At 42.2% G+C, this 16,596-nt stretch overlaps 1 protein-coding gene across 1 annotated transcript in view; it reads left to right on the top strand.

Moving 5' to 3' along the window:
* The window catches only part of TNPO1 (transportin 1), a 949,742-nt gene that overhangs the window by 913,333 nt on the left and 19,813 nt on the right, over positions 1 to 16,596 (top strand). Inside the window, exon 21 of the mRNA XM_053699707.1 lies at positions 5,134 to 5,277. Coding sequence (XP_053555682.1) covers positions 5,134 to 5,241 — 108 coding nt within the window. The 3' untranslated portion in view covers positions 5,242 to 5,277. The remainder of the gene's footprint in view (positions 1 to 5,133; positions 5,278 to 16,596) is intronic.

The raw sequence follows: 16,596 nt of genomic DNA, 5'->3' as shown, positions 1-16,596 counted from the left end.
CCTCTTGCATGCATTGCCCCAGTCACTGCTGCAGCGGCTTTCTGGTTCGAGTCTCTTGAAGAGGCTCTACAGGTGGAGACCCCGTTGGATGATATCCTAGACAGGCTTAAAGCTCTTAAGTTAGCCAATTCATTTATTTCTGACGCCGTTTTTCATTTAACAAAGCTAACGGCTAAGAATTCAGGTTTTGCCATTCAGGCACGTAGGGCGCTATGGCTTAAATCCTGGTCAGCTGACGTTACTTCAAAGTCTAAGCTTCTCAACATCCCCTTCAAAGGGCAGACCCTATTCGGGCCTGGATTGAAGGAGATCATTTCTGATATTACTGGAGGAAAAGGCCACGCCCTTCCCCAGGATAGGTCCAACAAATTAAGGACCAAACAGATTAATTTTTGTTCCTTTCGAAACTTCAAGAGTGGCGCAGCTTCAACTTCCTCTTTTGCAAAACAAGAAGGAAATTTTGCCCAGTCCAAGCCAGTCTGGAGACCTAACCAGGCTTGGAACAAGGAAAAGCAGGCCAAAAACCTGCTGCTGCCTCTAAGACAGCATGGAGTAGTAGCCCCCGATCCGGGACCGGATCTAGTTGGGGGCAGACTTTCTCTCTTCGCTTGGACAAGAGACGTCCAGGATCCCTGGGCTCTGGAGATTGTTTCCCAGGGATATCTTCTGGATTTCAAAGCCTCATCTCCAAAGGGGAGATTTAATCTATCACAATTATCTGCAAACCAGATAAAGAGAGAGGCATTCTTAAGTTGCGTCCAAGACCTTCTGGTTATGGGAGTGATCCACCCAGTTCCAAGGGAGGAACAGGGGCAGGGATTCTATTCAAATCTGTTTATAGTTCCCAAAAAAGAGGGAACTTTCAGACCAATATTGGATCTCAAGATCCTAAACAAATTTCTCAGGGTCCCATCCTTCAAGATGGAGACTATTCGAACCATCCTACCTATGATCCAGGAGGGTCAATATATGACTACCGTGGACTTAAAGGATGCTTATCTTCACATTCCGATACACAGAGATCATCATCGGTTTCTCAAGTTCGCCTTCCTAGACAGGCATTACCAGTTTGTGGCGCTTCCCTTCGGGTTAGCCACAGCACCAAGAATCTTTACGAAGGTTCTAGGGTCCCTACTGGCGGTTCTAAGGCCACGAGGCATAGCGGTGGCTCCTTACCTAGACGACATTCTGATACAGGCGTCGAATTTTCAAATCGCCAAGTCCCATACGGATATTGTTCTGGCATTCTTGAGGTCTCACGGGTGGAAGGTGAACGAAGGAAAGAGTTCTCTCTCCCCTCTCACAAGAGTTGCCTTCCTAGGAACTCTGATAGATTCAGTAGAAATGAAGATTTTTCTGACAGAGGTCAGGTTGTCAAAGCTTCTAACTTCCTGCCGTGCTCTTTATTCCACTTCTCAGCCGTCAGTGGCTCAGTGTATGGAAGTAATCGGCCTAATGGTAGCGGCAATGGACATAGTTCCGTTTGCCCGCCTACATCTCAGACCACTGCAACTTTGCATGCTCAATCAGTGGAATGGGGATTACACAGATTTGTCCCCTCTGCTAAATCTGGATCAAGAGACCAGGGATTCTCTTCTCTGGTGGCTATCTCGGGTCCATCTGTCCAGGGGAATGAGTTTCCACAGGCCAGAATGGACTATAGTGACGACAGATGCCAGCCTTCTGGGCTGGGGCGCAGTCTGGAACTCCCTGAAGGCTCAGGGTTCATGGACTCAGGAAGAAGCCCTCCTTCCGATAAACATTCTGGAACTAAGAGCGATATTCAATGCTCTTCAGGCTTGGCCTCAGCTAGCTGCAGTCAGGTTCATCAGATTTCTGTCGGACAACATCACGACTGTAGCCTATATCAACCATAAGGGGGGTACAAGGAGCCCCCTGGCAATGTTGGAGGTTTCAAAGATAATTCTATGGGCAGAGGTTCACTCTTGCCATCTCTCAGCTATCCATATCCCAGGAGTAGAGAACTGGGAGGCGGATTTCCTAAGTCGGCAGACTTTTCATCCAGGTGAGGGGGAGCTCCATCCGGAGGTATTTGCCCAGTTGGTTCAACTATGGGGCAAACCAGAACTGGATCTCATGGCGTCTCGTCAGAACACCAAGCTTCCTATTTACGGGTCCAGGTCCAGGGATCCCAAGGCAGCGCTGATAGATGCTCTAGCAGCGCCCTGGTCCTTCAGCCTGGCTTATGTGTTTCCACCTTTTCCTCTGCTCCCTCGTCTGATTGCCAAGATCAAGCAGGAGAGAGCTTCAGTGATTTTGATAGCTCCTGCGTGGCCACGCAGGACTTGGTATGCAGATCTGGTGGACATGTCATCCTTTCCACCATGGACTCTGCCGCTGAGGCAGGACCTTCTACTTCAAGGTCCTTTCAAACATCCAAATCTAATTTTTCTGCTTCTGACTGCTTGGAGATTGAACGCTTAATTCTATCAAAGCGTGGTTTTTCCGAGTCGGTCTTTGATACCTTAATTCAGGCTCGAAAGCCTGTCACCAGGAAAATCTATCATAAGATATGGTGTAAATATCTTCATTGGTGTGAATCCAAGGGTTACTCATGGAGTAAAGTCAGGATTCCTAGAATCTTATCCTTTCTCCAAGAGGGATTGGAGAAAGGATGGTCTGCTAGTTCCTTAAAGGGACAGATTTCTGCTCTGTCTATTCTTTTGCACAAACGTCTGGCTGAGGTTCCAGACGTTCAGGCGTTTTGTCAGGCTTTAGTTAGAATCAAGCCTGTGTTTAAACCTGTTGCTCCGCCATGGAGTTTAAATTTGTTCTTAAAGTTCTTCAAGGGGTTCCGTTTGAACCTTTGCATTCCATAGATATTAAACTTTTATCTTGGAAAGTTCTGTTTTTAGTAGCTATGTCCTCGGCTCGAAGAGTTTCGGAGTTATCTGCTTTACAGTGTGATTCCCCTTATCTGATTTTCCATGCAGATAAGGTAGTTTTGCGTACCAACCCTGGGTTTCTTCCTAAGGTAGTATCTAATAAGAATATCAATCAGGAGATTGTTGTTCCTTCATTATGTCCTAATCCTTCCTCAAAGAAGGAACGTCTTTTACACAATCTTGATGTGGTTCGTGCTTTAAAATTTTATTTACAAGCTACGAAGGATTTTCGTCAAACATCTGCTTTGTTTGTTGTCTACTCTGGACAGAGGAGAGGCCAAAAGGCTTCGGCAACTTCTCTTTCTTTTTGGCTGAGAAGCATAATACGCTTAGCTTATGAGACTGCTGGCCAGCAGCCTCCTGAAAGAATTACAGCTCATTCCTAGAGGGGTGGCTTCCACATGGGCTTTTAAAAATGAGGCGTCTGTTGAACAGATTTGTAAGGCGGCGACTTGGTCTTCGCTTCATACTTTTTCTAAATTCTACAAATTCAATACTTTTGCTTCTTCGGAGGCTATTTTTGGGAGAAAGGTCTTACAGGCAGTGCCTTGTCCTTCCCTTTATCCGTGTCCTAAAGCTTTGGTATTGGTATCCCACAACTAATGGATGAACCCGTGGGCTGGATACACCTTTACAAGAGAAATACATTTATCAGGTAAGCATACATTTTGTTTTCTCTTGTAAAGGTGTATCCAGTCCACGGCCCGCACTGTCATTTTAAGGCAGGTGTTTTTTATTTTTAAACTACAGTCACCACTGCACCCTATAGTTTCTCCTTTTTTCTTGCTTGTCTTCGGTCGAATGACTGGGGGTGGCAGTTAGGGGAGGAGCTATATAGACAGCTCTGCTGTGGGTGTCTTCTTGCAGCTTCCTGTTGGGAAGGAGAATATCCCACAAGTAATGGATGAACCCATGGACTGGATACACCACAAGAGAAATACATTTATCAGGTAAGCATAAATTTTGTTTGTTTTTTTTCTTTAAAATTTCTTTATAGCAGCAAAGAGTGTACTTTTCGGTCTGTTTTGGATCTCAAAATATTGAGCAGGTTCCTGAAAGCTCCTACATTCAAGATGAAGACTATTTTAGTCTTTACTTTCTTTTTTTAAGTCTATAGACTTAAAAGATGCTTATTTATATATCCTTATTCACATGGATCATGTAGAGTTCCTGTAATTTGCTTTTCTAAAAAAGCATCCGTTTGTGGCCCTACAGCTGCCTGTGTTTACTGAAGTGCTGGGAGCTCTGACTGTAACTCGAGCTCAGGAAATCTCGGTAGTTCCTTATTTGGATGACCTCTGAGGGTACTTCAGTTGCTTCAGAGTCACACTTGGAAGACAATTTGTCGAAAGAGCCCCTTAACTCCTCTGACTCGTGTATCATTTCTGGTGTTCATAATCAATTCAGTGACTATGTTTCGGTCTCTGACAGATTATGGTAGGCAGAAGCTGCATTAGGCTTCTGCCCTTCTGTATCTGAATACTCTCCCTTTTGTTGCTCAGTGCATGGAACTTGACCTCGAACTGCAGACGCTGCTTTGATGGAATGGGGATCACGAAGATTTGTGTGTGTCGTCTCTCATATGGTACCAGGTTCACCATTCCTAGGTTTCGGGCCACCTCTTTCTGCAGCCAGTGTGGGTAGTAATTTCCATGGATAACACCCTGTTAGGTTGGGGTGCAGTCTGGGGGTCGCTAAAGAACGCAGGAAATCTCCAGAGCTTGCCTGACCTCAGACAGGAATCTTTTCTGTGGATGTCATAGCAGCGGTGTATGCCAATCATCATGGAGAAATCTGCATTTCCTTAGTGATGAGGGCAGTGTCCTGTATCATCAGCTGTTCAGAACGTCCTGTTTATACTATCCACATTCCGGGTGCGAACAATTGGGTGGCTGAATTTAAATTGCCAATGTCTTGACCCAGGGAAATGGTGTCTAACTCAGCACTTTTTTTGCACTTCTTTTGCCCTGGCTATATATGTATGACTGAGGATAATGGGTAGTGTGTTGGGGTATCTATTGCCTCCTCCTAGTGGTCACCAGAGGATTTTCAACACGTGATGACTCTTGGACTCCTACCATCATGAAAGAAATTAGTTTATCAGGTAAGCATTTTTTTTATTGATCTCAAAAAAATATATATATATATATATATTCTTCCCTGTAATTGTTAAATTACATGCATTTTCTGTCTATTTTAACTGTTTGTTGATTAATTTATATTTTAGATTCTTCATGGGTTTAAAAACCAAGTAGGGGATGAAAATTGGAGGCGATTCTCAGACCAATTTCCTCTTCCTCTTAAAGAACGTCTTGCTGCTTACTATGGAGTCTAGTCTAGATTTGCTCTAGCTGCATTCTCGCTATTAGGGGTAAGTAAGTCTTTGATGTGAACGCTCTTAAAGAATTTAAATCATAAAAAGTAGTTTGACATTAAAATATACTAATGAATGATTATGTACAACGTATGAAAGAAATATATACAGTGATGTTTGAAGTTTCTTAAATGTACTACTAAAGACACTAATAGACGTAGGTACTATGTCACACAGTAATCTCTACACTACAGTAAAAATGAATCTTACAAACTAACAGATTAATCACTTCACTGTCAGGAATTTTAAGTTTGGTGCGCAGCTGAAATTAGCGGCTTTCTAATTGACAAAAACATTTTGCAAAGCCATCTGTGTCTGCTGTTTCTGAACAAAGAAAGCCCCAGAGAAGCTTTTTACAACCATCTGTCTTATGACTGCAGAAGTTGTGTGTAAATAATTTCAGCAAGATCCAAAGTTTGCAAAGAAGTTAAAAAAAAGTTTTTTTATACGATTTGTATTTCGCAGACAAATAGTGGCATCAAAAACAACAGAATTCGTTAAACTGAATTGTGGGTGTGGTGAGGGGTGTATTTATAGGCATTTTGAGGTTTGGGAAACTTTGCCCCTCCTGGTAGGATTGTATATCCCATATGTCACTAGCTCATGGACTCTTGCCAATATGAAAGAAATTAATTTATCAGGTAAGTTCTTACATAAATTATGACGGCAAAGGGACGTCTCCCTATAATTGGGTTGCAACCAAGAAAATCACTTTGCAAATGTCATAAAAGTCCAGAAAAAAAATGAAAAACACTTAGTTTGACAACTAGTCCGTATACAGTGTACACTTATCAGAAACTTAGTTCTTTTCCAAAAGCATGGTTGGAGGATTAAATTTGCAAGAAAAAAATACTAAGCCTTGTAGTTCAAAACCCCATATTCAAAAACATGTCATACATGGGACCCATAGCCTCTGATACTGTTAATATGTTTCACATCTTTGTCCATAAATCACGATCTGTCACTGTATTTAATTTGGATTAAACATAGGTGCATAACTCATCTGGTGCCCTCTGACACTCCAATCCTTTTCTCTTGCAAGATGTATCGAGTCCACGGATTCATCCATACTTGTGGGATATTCTCCTTCCTAACAGGAAGTGGCAAAGAGAGCACCCACAGCAGAGCTGTCTATATAGCTCCTCCCTTAGCTCCACCACCCAGTCATTCTCTTTGCCTACTCTAAGTACTAGGAAGGGTAATGTGAGTGTGGTGACAAAAATGTTAGTTTTTATTTTCTCAAGCAAAAGTTTATTTTAAATGGTATCGGTGTGTACTATTCACTCTCTGGCAGAAAAGGGATGAAGATTTCTGCAAGGAGGATGATGATCTTAGCACTTTGTAACTAAGATCCACTGCTGTTCCCACAGAGGCTGAGGAGTACAGGAGAACTTCAGTTGGGGGAACGGTTTGCATGCTAAGCTGCATTGAGGTATGTTCAGTCAATGTTTTTCTAGACAGACTGTGATAATTCTAGAAAAGGCAGGCAGTATCCCCATGAGGGAAGGGTAAGCTGTATTCTGATACTTAGTAGGGAATCCCAGCTTGCATAAAGGGCTCAGTTGTTACTGGTGACACTTGTAGAAAAACTATTTTTTATTGAAAGATTAACATTTCTCCAACATAGGTGTGTCCGGTCCACGGCGTCATCCTTACTTGTGGGATATTCTCTTCCCCAACAGGAAATGGCAAAGAGCCCAGCAAAGCTGGTCACATGATCCCTCCTAGGCTCCGCCTACCCCAGTCATTCTCTTTGCCGTTGTACAGGCAACATCTCCACGGAGATGGCTTAGAGTTTTTTAGTGTTTAACTGTAGTTTTTATTATTCAATCAAGAGTTTGTTATTTTGAAATAGTGCTGGTATGTACTATTTACTCAGAAACAGAAAAGAGATGAAGATTTCTGTTTGTATGAGGAAAATGATTTTAGCAACCGTCACTAAAATCCATGGCTGTTCCACACAGGACTGTTGAGAGCAATTAACTTCAGTTGGGGGAACAGTGAGCAGTCTCTTGCTGCTTGAGGTATGACACATTCTAACAAGACGATGTAATGCTGGAAGCTGTCATTTTCCCTCTGGGATCCGGTAAGCCATGTTTATTACGATTGTAAATAAGGGCTTCAAAAAAGGGCTTATTAAGACTGTAGACTTTTTTTGGGCTAAATCGATTGATTATTAACACATATTTAGCCTTGAGGAATCATTTTATCTGGGTATTTTGATATAATAATATCGGCAGGCACTGTTTTAGACACCTTATTCTTTAGGGGCTTTCCCAAAGCATAGGCAGAGCCTCATTTTCGCGCCGGTGTTGCGCACTTGTTTTTGAGAGGCATGGCATGCAGTCGCATGTGAGAGGAGCTCTGATACTTAGAAAAGACTTTCTGAAGGCGTCATTTGGTATCGTATTCCCCTTGGGGCTTGGTTGGGTCTCAGCAAAGCAGGTACCAGGGACTGTAAAGGGGTTAAAGTTCAAAACGGCTCCGGTTCCGTTATTTTAAGGGTTAAAGCTTCCAAATTTGGTGTGCAATACTTTTAAGGCTTTAAGACACTGTGGTGAAAATTTGGTGAATTTTGTACAATTCCTTCATGTTTTTTCGCATTTGCAGTAATAAAGTGTGTTCAGTTTAAAATTTAAAGTGACAGTAACGGTTTTATTTTAAAACGTTTTTTGTACTTGTTATCAAGTTTATGCCTGTTTAACATGTCTGAACTACCAGATAGACTGTGTTCTGAATGTGGGGAAGCCAGAATTCCTATTCATTTAAATAAATGTGATTTATGTGACAATGACAATGATGCCCAAGATGATTCCTCAAGTGAGGGGAGTAAGCATGGTACTGCATCATTCCCTCCTTCGTCTACACGAGTCTTGCCCACTCAGGAGGCCCCTAGTACATCTAGCGCGCCAATACTCCTTACTATGCAACAATTAACGGCTGTAATGGATAATTCTGTCAAAAACATTTTAGCCAAAATGAACACTTATCAGCGTAAGCGCGACTGCTCTGTTTTAGATACTGAAGAGCATGACGACGCTGATATTAATATTTCTGAAGGGCCCCTAACTCAGTCTGATGGGGCCAGGGAGGTTTTGTCTGAGGGAGAAATTACTGATTCAGGGAACATTTCTCAACAAGCTGAACCTGATGTGATTGCATTTAAATTTAAGTTGGAACATCTCCGCATTCTGCTTAAGGAGGTATTATCCACTCTGGATGATTGTGACAAGTTGGTCATCCCAGAGAAACTATGTAAAATGGACAAGTTCCTAGAGGTGCCGGGGCTCCCAGAAGCTTTTCCTATACCCAAGCGGGTGGCGGACATTGTTAATAAAGAATGGGAAAGGCCCGGTATTCCTTTCGTCCCTCCCCCCATATTTAAAAAATTGTTTCCTATGGTCGACCCCAGAAAGGACTTATGGCAGACAGTCCCCAAGGTCGAGGGAGCGGTTTCCACTTTAAACAAACGCACCACTATACCCATAGAGGATAGTTGTGCTTTCAAAGATCCTATGGATAAAAAATTAGAAGGTTTGCTTAAAAAGATGTTTGTTCAGCAGGGTTACCTTCTACAACCAATTTCATGCATTGTCCCTGTCGCTACAGCCGCATGTTTCTGGTTCGATGAGCTGATAAAGGCGGTCGATAGTGATTCTCCTCCTTATGAGGAGATTATGGACAGAATCAATGCTCTCAAATTGGCTAATTCTTTCACCCTAGACGCCACTTTGCAATTGGCTAGGTTAGCGGCTAAGAATTCTGGGTTTGCTATTGTGGCGCGCAGAGCGCTTTGGTTGAAATCTTGGTCGGCTGATGCGTCTTCCAAGAACAAGCTACTTAACATTCCTTTCAAGGGGAAAACGCTGTTTGGCCCTGACTTGAAAGAGATTATCTCTGATATCACTGGGGGTAAGGGCCACGCCCTTCCTCAGGATCGGCCTTTCAAGGCAAAAAATAAACCTAATTTTCGTCCCTTTCGTAGAAACGGACCAGCCCAAAGTGCTACGTCCTCTAAGCAAGAGGGTAATACTTCTCAAGCCAAGCCAGCTTGGAGACCAATGCAAGGCTGGAACAAGGGAAAGCAGGCCAAGAAACCTGCCACTGCTACCAAGACAGCATGAAATGTTGGCCCCCGATCCGGGACCGGATCTGGTGGGGGGCAGACTCTCTCTCTTCGCTCAGGCTTGGGCAAGAGATGTTCTGGATCCTTGGGCGCTAGAAATAGTCTCCCAAGGTTATCTTCTGGAATTCAAGGGACTTCCCCAAAGGGGGAGGTTCCACAGGTCTCAGTTGTCTTCAGACCACATAAAAAGACAGGCATTCTTACATTGTGTAGAAGACCTGTTAAAAATGGGAGTGATTCATCCTGTTCCATTAAGAGAACAAGGGATGGGGTTCTACTCCAATCTGTTTATAGTTCCCAAAAAAGAGGGAACGTTCAGACCAATCTTAGATCTCAAGATCTTAAACAAGTTTCTCAAGGTTCCATCGTTCAAGATGGAAACCATTCGAACTATTCTTCCTTCCATCCAGGAAGGTCAATTCATGACCACGGTGGATTTAAAGGATGCGTATCTACATATTCCTATCCACAAGGAACATCATCGGTTCCTGAGGTTCGCATTCCTGGACAAACATTACCAGTTCGTGGCGCTTCCTTTCGGATTAGCCACTGCTCCAAGGATTTTCACAAAGGTACTAGGGTCCCTTCTAGCTGTGCTAAGACCAAGGGGCATTGCTGTAGTACCTTACTTGGACGGCATTCTGATTCAAGCGTCGTCCCTTCCTCAAGCAAAGGCTCACACGGACATTGTCCTGGCCTTTCTCAGATCTCACGGATGGGAAGTGAACGTGGAAAAGAGTTCTCTATCTCCGTCAACAAGGGTTCCCTTCTTGGGAACAATAATAGACTCCTTAGAAATGAGGATTTTTCTGACAGAGGCCAGAAAAACAAAACTTCTAGACTCTTGTCGGATACTTCATTCCGTTCCTCTTCCTTCCATAGCTCAGTGCATGGAAGTGATCGGGTTGATGGTAGCGGCAATGGACATAGTTCCTTTTGCACGCATTCATCTAAGACCATTACAACTGTGCATGCTCAGTCAGTGGAATGGGGACTATACAGACTTGTCTCCGAAGATACAAGTAAATCAGAGGACCAGAGACTCACTCCGTTGGTGGCTGTCCCTGGACAACCTGTCACGAGGGATGACATTCCGCAGACCAGAGTGGGTCATTGTCACGACCGACGCCAGTCTGATGGGCTGGGGCGCGGTCTGGGGATCCCTGAAAGCTCAGGGTCTTTGGTCTCGGGAAGAATCTCTTCTACCGATAAATATTCTGGAACTGAGAGCGATATTCAATGCTCTCAAGGCTTGGCCTCAGCTAGCGAGGCCCAAGTTCATACGGTTTCAATCAGACAACATGACAACTGTTGCGTACATCAACCATCAGGGGGGAACAAGGAGTTCCCTGGCGATGGAAGAAGTGACCAAAATCATTCTATGGGCGGAGTCTCACTCCTGCCACCTGTCTGCTATCCACATCCCAGGAGTGGAAAATTGGGAAGCGGATTTTCTGAGTCGTCAGACATTGCATCCGGGGGAGTGGGAACTCCATCCGGAAATCTTTGCCCAAGTCACTCAGCTGTGGGGCATTCCAGACATGGATCTGATGGCCTCTCGTCAGAACTTCAAAGTTCCTTGCTACGGGTCCAGATCCAGGGATCCCAAGGCGGCTCTAGTGGATGCACTAGTAGCACCTTGGACCTTCAAACTAGCTTATGTGTTCCCGCCGTTTCCTCTCATCCCCAGGCTGGTAGCCAGGATCAATCAGGAGAGGGCGTCGGTGATCTTGATAGCTCCTGCGTGGCCACGCAGGACTTGGTATGCAGATCTGGTGAATATGTCATCGGCTCCTCCTTGGAAGCTACCTTTGAGACGAGACCTTCTTGTTCAGGGTCCGTTCGAACATCCGAATCTGGTTTCACTCCAGCTGACTGCTTGGAGATTGAACGCTTGATCTTATCGAAGCGAGGATTCTCAGATTCTGTTATCGATACTCTTGTTCAGGCCAGAAAGCCTGTAACTAGAAAGATTTACCACAAAATTTGGAAAAAATATATCTGTTGGTGTGAATCTAAAGGATTCCCTTGGGACAAGGTTAAGATTCCTAGGATTCTATCCTTCCTTCAAGAAGGATTGGAAAAAGGATTATCTGCAAGTTCCCTGAAGGGACAGATTGCTGCCTTGTCTGTGTTACTTCACAAAAAGCTGGCCGCTGTGCCAGATGTTCAAGCCTTTGTTCAGGCTCTGGTTAGAATTAAGCCTGTTTACAAACCTTTGACTCCTCCTTGGAGTCTCAATTTAGTTCTTTCAGTTCTTCAGGGGGTTCCGTTTGAACCCTTGCATTCCGTTGATATTAAGTTATTATCTTGGAAAGTTTTGTTTTTAGTTGCAATTTCTTCTGCTAGAAGAGTTTCAGAATTATCTGCTCTGCAGTGTTCTCCTCCTTATCTGGTGTTCCATGCAGATAAGGTGGTTTTACGTACTAAACCTGGTTTTCTTCCAAAAGTTGTTTCTAACAAAAACATTAACCAGGAGATTATCGTACCTTCTCTGTGTCCGAAACCGGTTTCAAAGAAGGAACGTTTGTTGCACAATTTGGATGTTGTTCGCGCTCTAAAATTCTATTTAGATGCTACAAAGGATTTTAGACAAACATCTTCCTTGTTTGTTGTTTATTCCGGTAAAAGGAGAGGTCAAAAAGCAACTTCTACCTCTCTCTCTTTTTGGATTAAAAGCATCATCAGATTGGCTTACGAGACTGCCGGACGGCAGCCTCCCGAAAGAATCACAGCTCATTCCACTAGGGCTGTGGCTTCCACATGGGCCTTCAAGAACGAGGCTTCTGTTGATCAGATATGTAGGGCAGCGACTTGGTCTTCACTGCACACTTTTACCAAATTTTACAAGTTTGATACTTTTGCTTCTTCTGAGGCTATTTTTGGGAGAAAGGTTTTGCAAGCCGTGGTGCCTTCCATTTAGGTGACCTGATTTGCTCCCTCCCTTCATCCGTGTCCTAAAGCTTTGGTATTGGTTCCCACAAGTAAGGATGACGCCGTGGACCGGACACACCTATGTTGGAGAAAACAGAATTTATGTTTACCTGATAAATTACTTTCTCCAACGGTGTGTCCGGTCCACGGCCCGCCCTGGTTTTTTTAATCAGGTCTGATATTTATTTTCTTTAACTACAGTCACCACGGTACCATATGGTTTCTCCTATGCAAATATTCCTCCTTAACGTCGGTCGAATGACTGGGGTAGGCGGAGCCTAGGAGGGATCATGTGACCAGCTTTGCTGGGCTCTTTGCCATTTCCTGTTGGGGAAGAGAATATCCCACAAGTAAGGATGACGCCGTGGACCGGACACACCGTTGGAGAAAGTAATTTATCAGGTAAACATAAATTCTGTTTTTTTGAGGGACTTTGAGGGCTCAATTATGGCTTATTAAGGGTTATTAACCCACATGGCTAGTTTAGAAACACTTTGGTGTGTTTCTTTTAGGCCCCACTAACATCGAGTGAGGTGGGAGGAACCTATTTTCGCGCCTCAGTTGCGCAGTTTCTTTTACACAGAAGACATCCAGCTGCTTCTCCAGAGGGTCCTGCTGTGCTTGAGGGCCTAAAGGAAGCTTTTTCCCCACAAATCGATCCCTAAGGGCAGGTAGGCGCCACAGCAGAGCTGTGGCAAGGTGCTGAACGTTTTTATACCGGTTTTTGACGTTTTGTCAATCCGGTTTTTACATTAAGGGGTTAATCGTTTGTCTGATGGGGCAATATTACTAAGGCTTTATGATTCCACTGTAAAAATTTCGAAAAGTTTACTGCTTTTTTACACTGTTTTGCAGAGTTTGTGCATCTTTTTTTCTCTTAAAGGCACAGTACCTTTTTTTTCTAAGTATTATTTACTTTGAATAAAGTGTTTTCCAAGCTTGCTTGTGTCATTACTAGCCTGTTTAACATGTCTCACATCAAGGAAACTCCTTGTTCATTGTGTTTAGAAGCCATTTTGGAACCCCCTCTTAGAATGTGTCCCACTTGCACTGATATGTCTATTCAGTTTAAAGATCATATTATAGCACTTAAAAATATAGCAATAGATGATTCTCAGACTGAAGGAAATGAGGTTATGCCATCTAGCTCTACCCAAGTGTCACAACCAGTAACGCCCACACAAGTGACACCAAGTACCTCTAGTGCGTCAAATTCGTTTACTTTACAAGACATGGCCACAGTTATGAATACAACCCTCACAGAGGTTTTATCTAAACTGCCTGGGTTACAAGGAAAGTGTGACAGCTCTGGGTTAAGAACAAATGCTGAGCCTTCTGACGCTTTAGTAGCCGTATCCGATATACCCTCACAATGTTCTGAAGTAGGGGTAAGGGATTTGCTGTCTGAGGGAGAGATTTCTGATTCAGGGAAGACACTCCCTCAGACAGATTCTGATGTGACGACCTTTAAATTTAAGCTTGAACACCTCCGCTTGTTGCTCAGGGAGGTATTGGCGACTCTGGATGATTGTGACCCTATAGTGGTCCCAGGGAAATTGTGTAAAATGGACAAATACTTAGAGGTTCCTGTTTACACTGATGTTTTTCCAGTCCCTAAGAGGATTACGGATATTGTTACTAAGGAGTGGGATAGACCAGGTATACCGTTCGCTCCCCCTCCTGTTTTTAAGAAAATGTTTCCCATATCTGACACCATAAGGGACTTGTGGCAGACGGTTCATAAGGTGGAGGGAGCTATTTCTACTCTCGCCAAGCGTACTACTATACCTATTGGAGATAGTTGTGCTTTCAAAGATCCTATGGATAAAAAATTAGAGGGTCTCCTAAAGAAAATTTCTTTCATGTAATTAGCAAGAGTCCATGAGCTAGTGACGTATGGGATATACATTCCTACCAGGAGGGGCAAAGTTTCCCAAACCTTAAAATACCTATAAATACACCCCTCACCACACCCACAATTCAGTTTTACAAACTTTGCCTCCCATGGAGGTGGTGAAGTAAGTTTGTGCTAGATTCTACGTTGATATGCGCTTCGCAGCAGGCTGAAGCCCGGTTTTCCTCTCAGAGTGCAGTGAATGTCAGAGGGATGTGAAGAGAGTATTGCCTATTTGAATACAATGGTCTTCCTCTAGGGGATCTATTTCATAGGTTCTCTGTTATCGGTCGTAGAGTTTTGTTCTCCTACCTCCCTTTTCAGATCGACGATATACTCTTATATACCATTACCTCTACTGATTCTCGTTTCAGTACTGGTTTGGCTATCTACTATATGTAGATGAGTGTCTTAGGGTAAGTAAGTCTTATTTTTATTTATGACACTCAAAGCTATGGTGGGCACTTTATATGTAAAGTTTTAAATATATGTGTTTAAACTTATATTTGCCATGATTTAGGATAATTCAGTATTCCTTCATTCAGACTGTCAGTTTCATTTTTTTGGGAAAATGCATATGAATTAAAAAAAAATTCTTACCTAAATTTTCAATTGACTTTTTTCCTTTAAATTGCGGGCTGTTAGGCTCGCGGGTGCAAAAAATGCTAGAATTTATTGCATATTTTTTGGCGCGAGACTTTTTTGGCGCGAGATTGACGTTTGTCTGACGTCAATGACGTCATTTCCAGCGTTTTAGTTGATGCCGGAAGTTTTCACGTAGTTGCGTCATTTTTGGCTCTCATGTTTGTTGCAGACGTTTTTGGCGCCAAAAAATATGTGGGCGTCATTCTTGGCGCCAGATTTTTAACATTATTTAAGTCTCATTTTTTAGTTGCTTCTGGTTTCTAGAGGCCTGTTCTGTTTGCATTTTTTTCCCATTCCTGAAACTGTCATTTAAGGAATTTGATAATTTTGCTTTATATGTTGTTTTTCTATTACATATTGCAAGATATTTCAAAAACTGTTCCTGTATCAGAAAATGCTGAGGGATTCCTGATAACTGATATCAGTCCTACCAAAGCTAAGTTCATTTATTTTAATGTTATGAATGTTTATCTTTAGCTATGGTTTGTAATAAGTTATGATAAACTTTTACATGCAGAGTCCATTAGTATTTATGCATTATATATTGCTATTCTTTTTACATCTAATGTACAAGATATACTTAGGAATTTATAAGAATATTTTCTAATAACATTTTTAGGTCTTTCTTAAACTTCTCATTTAGTTGATGAAGTTTCAAATGACCAACAACATACTGAATTATCCTTCTCTGATGGTGTTTTTTCTCATTCAGAATTTTCTTCATCGGATATTGACACTAACAAATCTACTTTTTTATTTTTAAATAGAGTACATTCGTTCTTTGTTGAAAAGGTGTTGATTATTTTGGATATTGAAGTAACTAGTTCTTTTGATTATGACTAGCTAACATTTAAATTCTGCTTATTAACCTTCTGTGGTTTCTTCAGAGGGTTTTTTCCAGTTCCTGATACTAGGGAATGGAATAGGCCGGGAATTTCTTTTATTCCTTCTTTAAGGTTTTTAAATTGTATTATTTGCCGGCAGTTAGTTTTAAGTTTTGAGGAACGATCCCCCAAGTTAATGGGGCTATCTCTACTCTTGCTAAACATACTATTATTCCTATAGCAAATAGTATTTATTTTTTCCTTCAGATGGGAAACTTGTATCTTATTTTAGGAAAATTATTTATTTTCAGGTACTTTTCTTAGACCTGTAATTTATTTGGCTGATGTTGCAACTGCTTCAACTTTCTGGTTGGATACTTTAGTGCAACAAGTATCGGATTATGATTTGTTTAGCATTCTTGAGTTGATCAACATGCTAATAATTTCATTTGTGTCGTCATTTTTTTTATATTTTCGCAAATGAGGTTTAATCTATGTCTTTAGCTATTTTAGCTAGAAGAACTTTGTGATTTCAATCTTGGAATGCTAATTTGATTTCTAAATTCCATATTTTTTCCAAGGTAATCAATTATTTGGTTCACAATTGGATTCAATTCTTCAACTGTTACTCTGGGCTTCAAGATTGAGTTCTAAGACTAAATTTTAAGCTTATATTAGTTTTTGTTCTTACTAAGGAACGGAATCTTAAATTCTTCCCCAAGTAACATGTTTATAATTGGAAGTTTTCTTCATTCAATTTAAGCCATTTAAAAGATCAAAGTCAGCTCCCCAAATTTGCATGTAGGTGCGGTTCTTATTCCAGCTTAGCTGGTATGGGGCAGGTTAAGACTTTTTTAAAGTTTTGGTTCAATTCGGTCCAAACATTTTAGATT

Source organism: Bombina bombina, chromosome 2 (assembly GCF_027579735.1).
Source record: "Bombina bombina isolate aBomBom1 chromosome 2, aBomBom1.pri, whole genome shotgun sequence".
NCBI lineage: Eukaryota > Metazoa > Chordata > Amphibia > Anura > Bombinatoridae > Bombina > Bombina bombina.
Note: the sequence above shows the minus strand (reverse complement) of the source record. Positions and strands in the feature narration are given on the sequence as shown.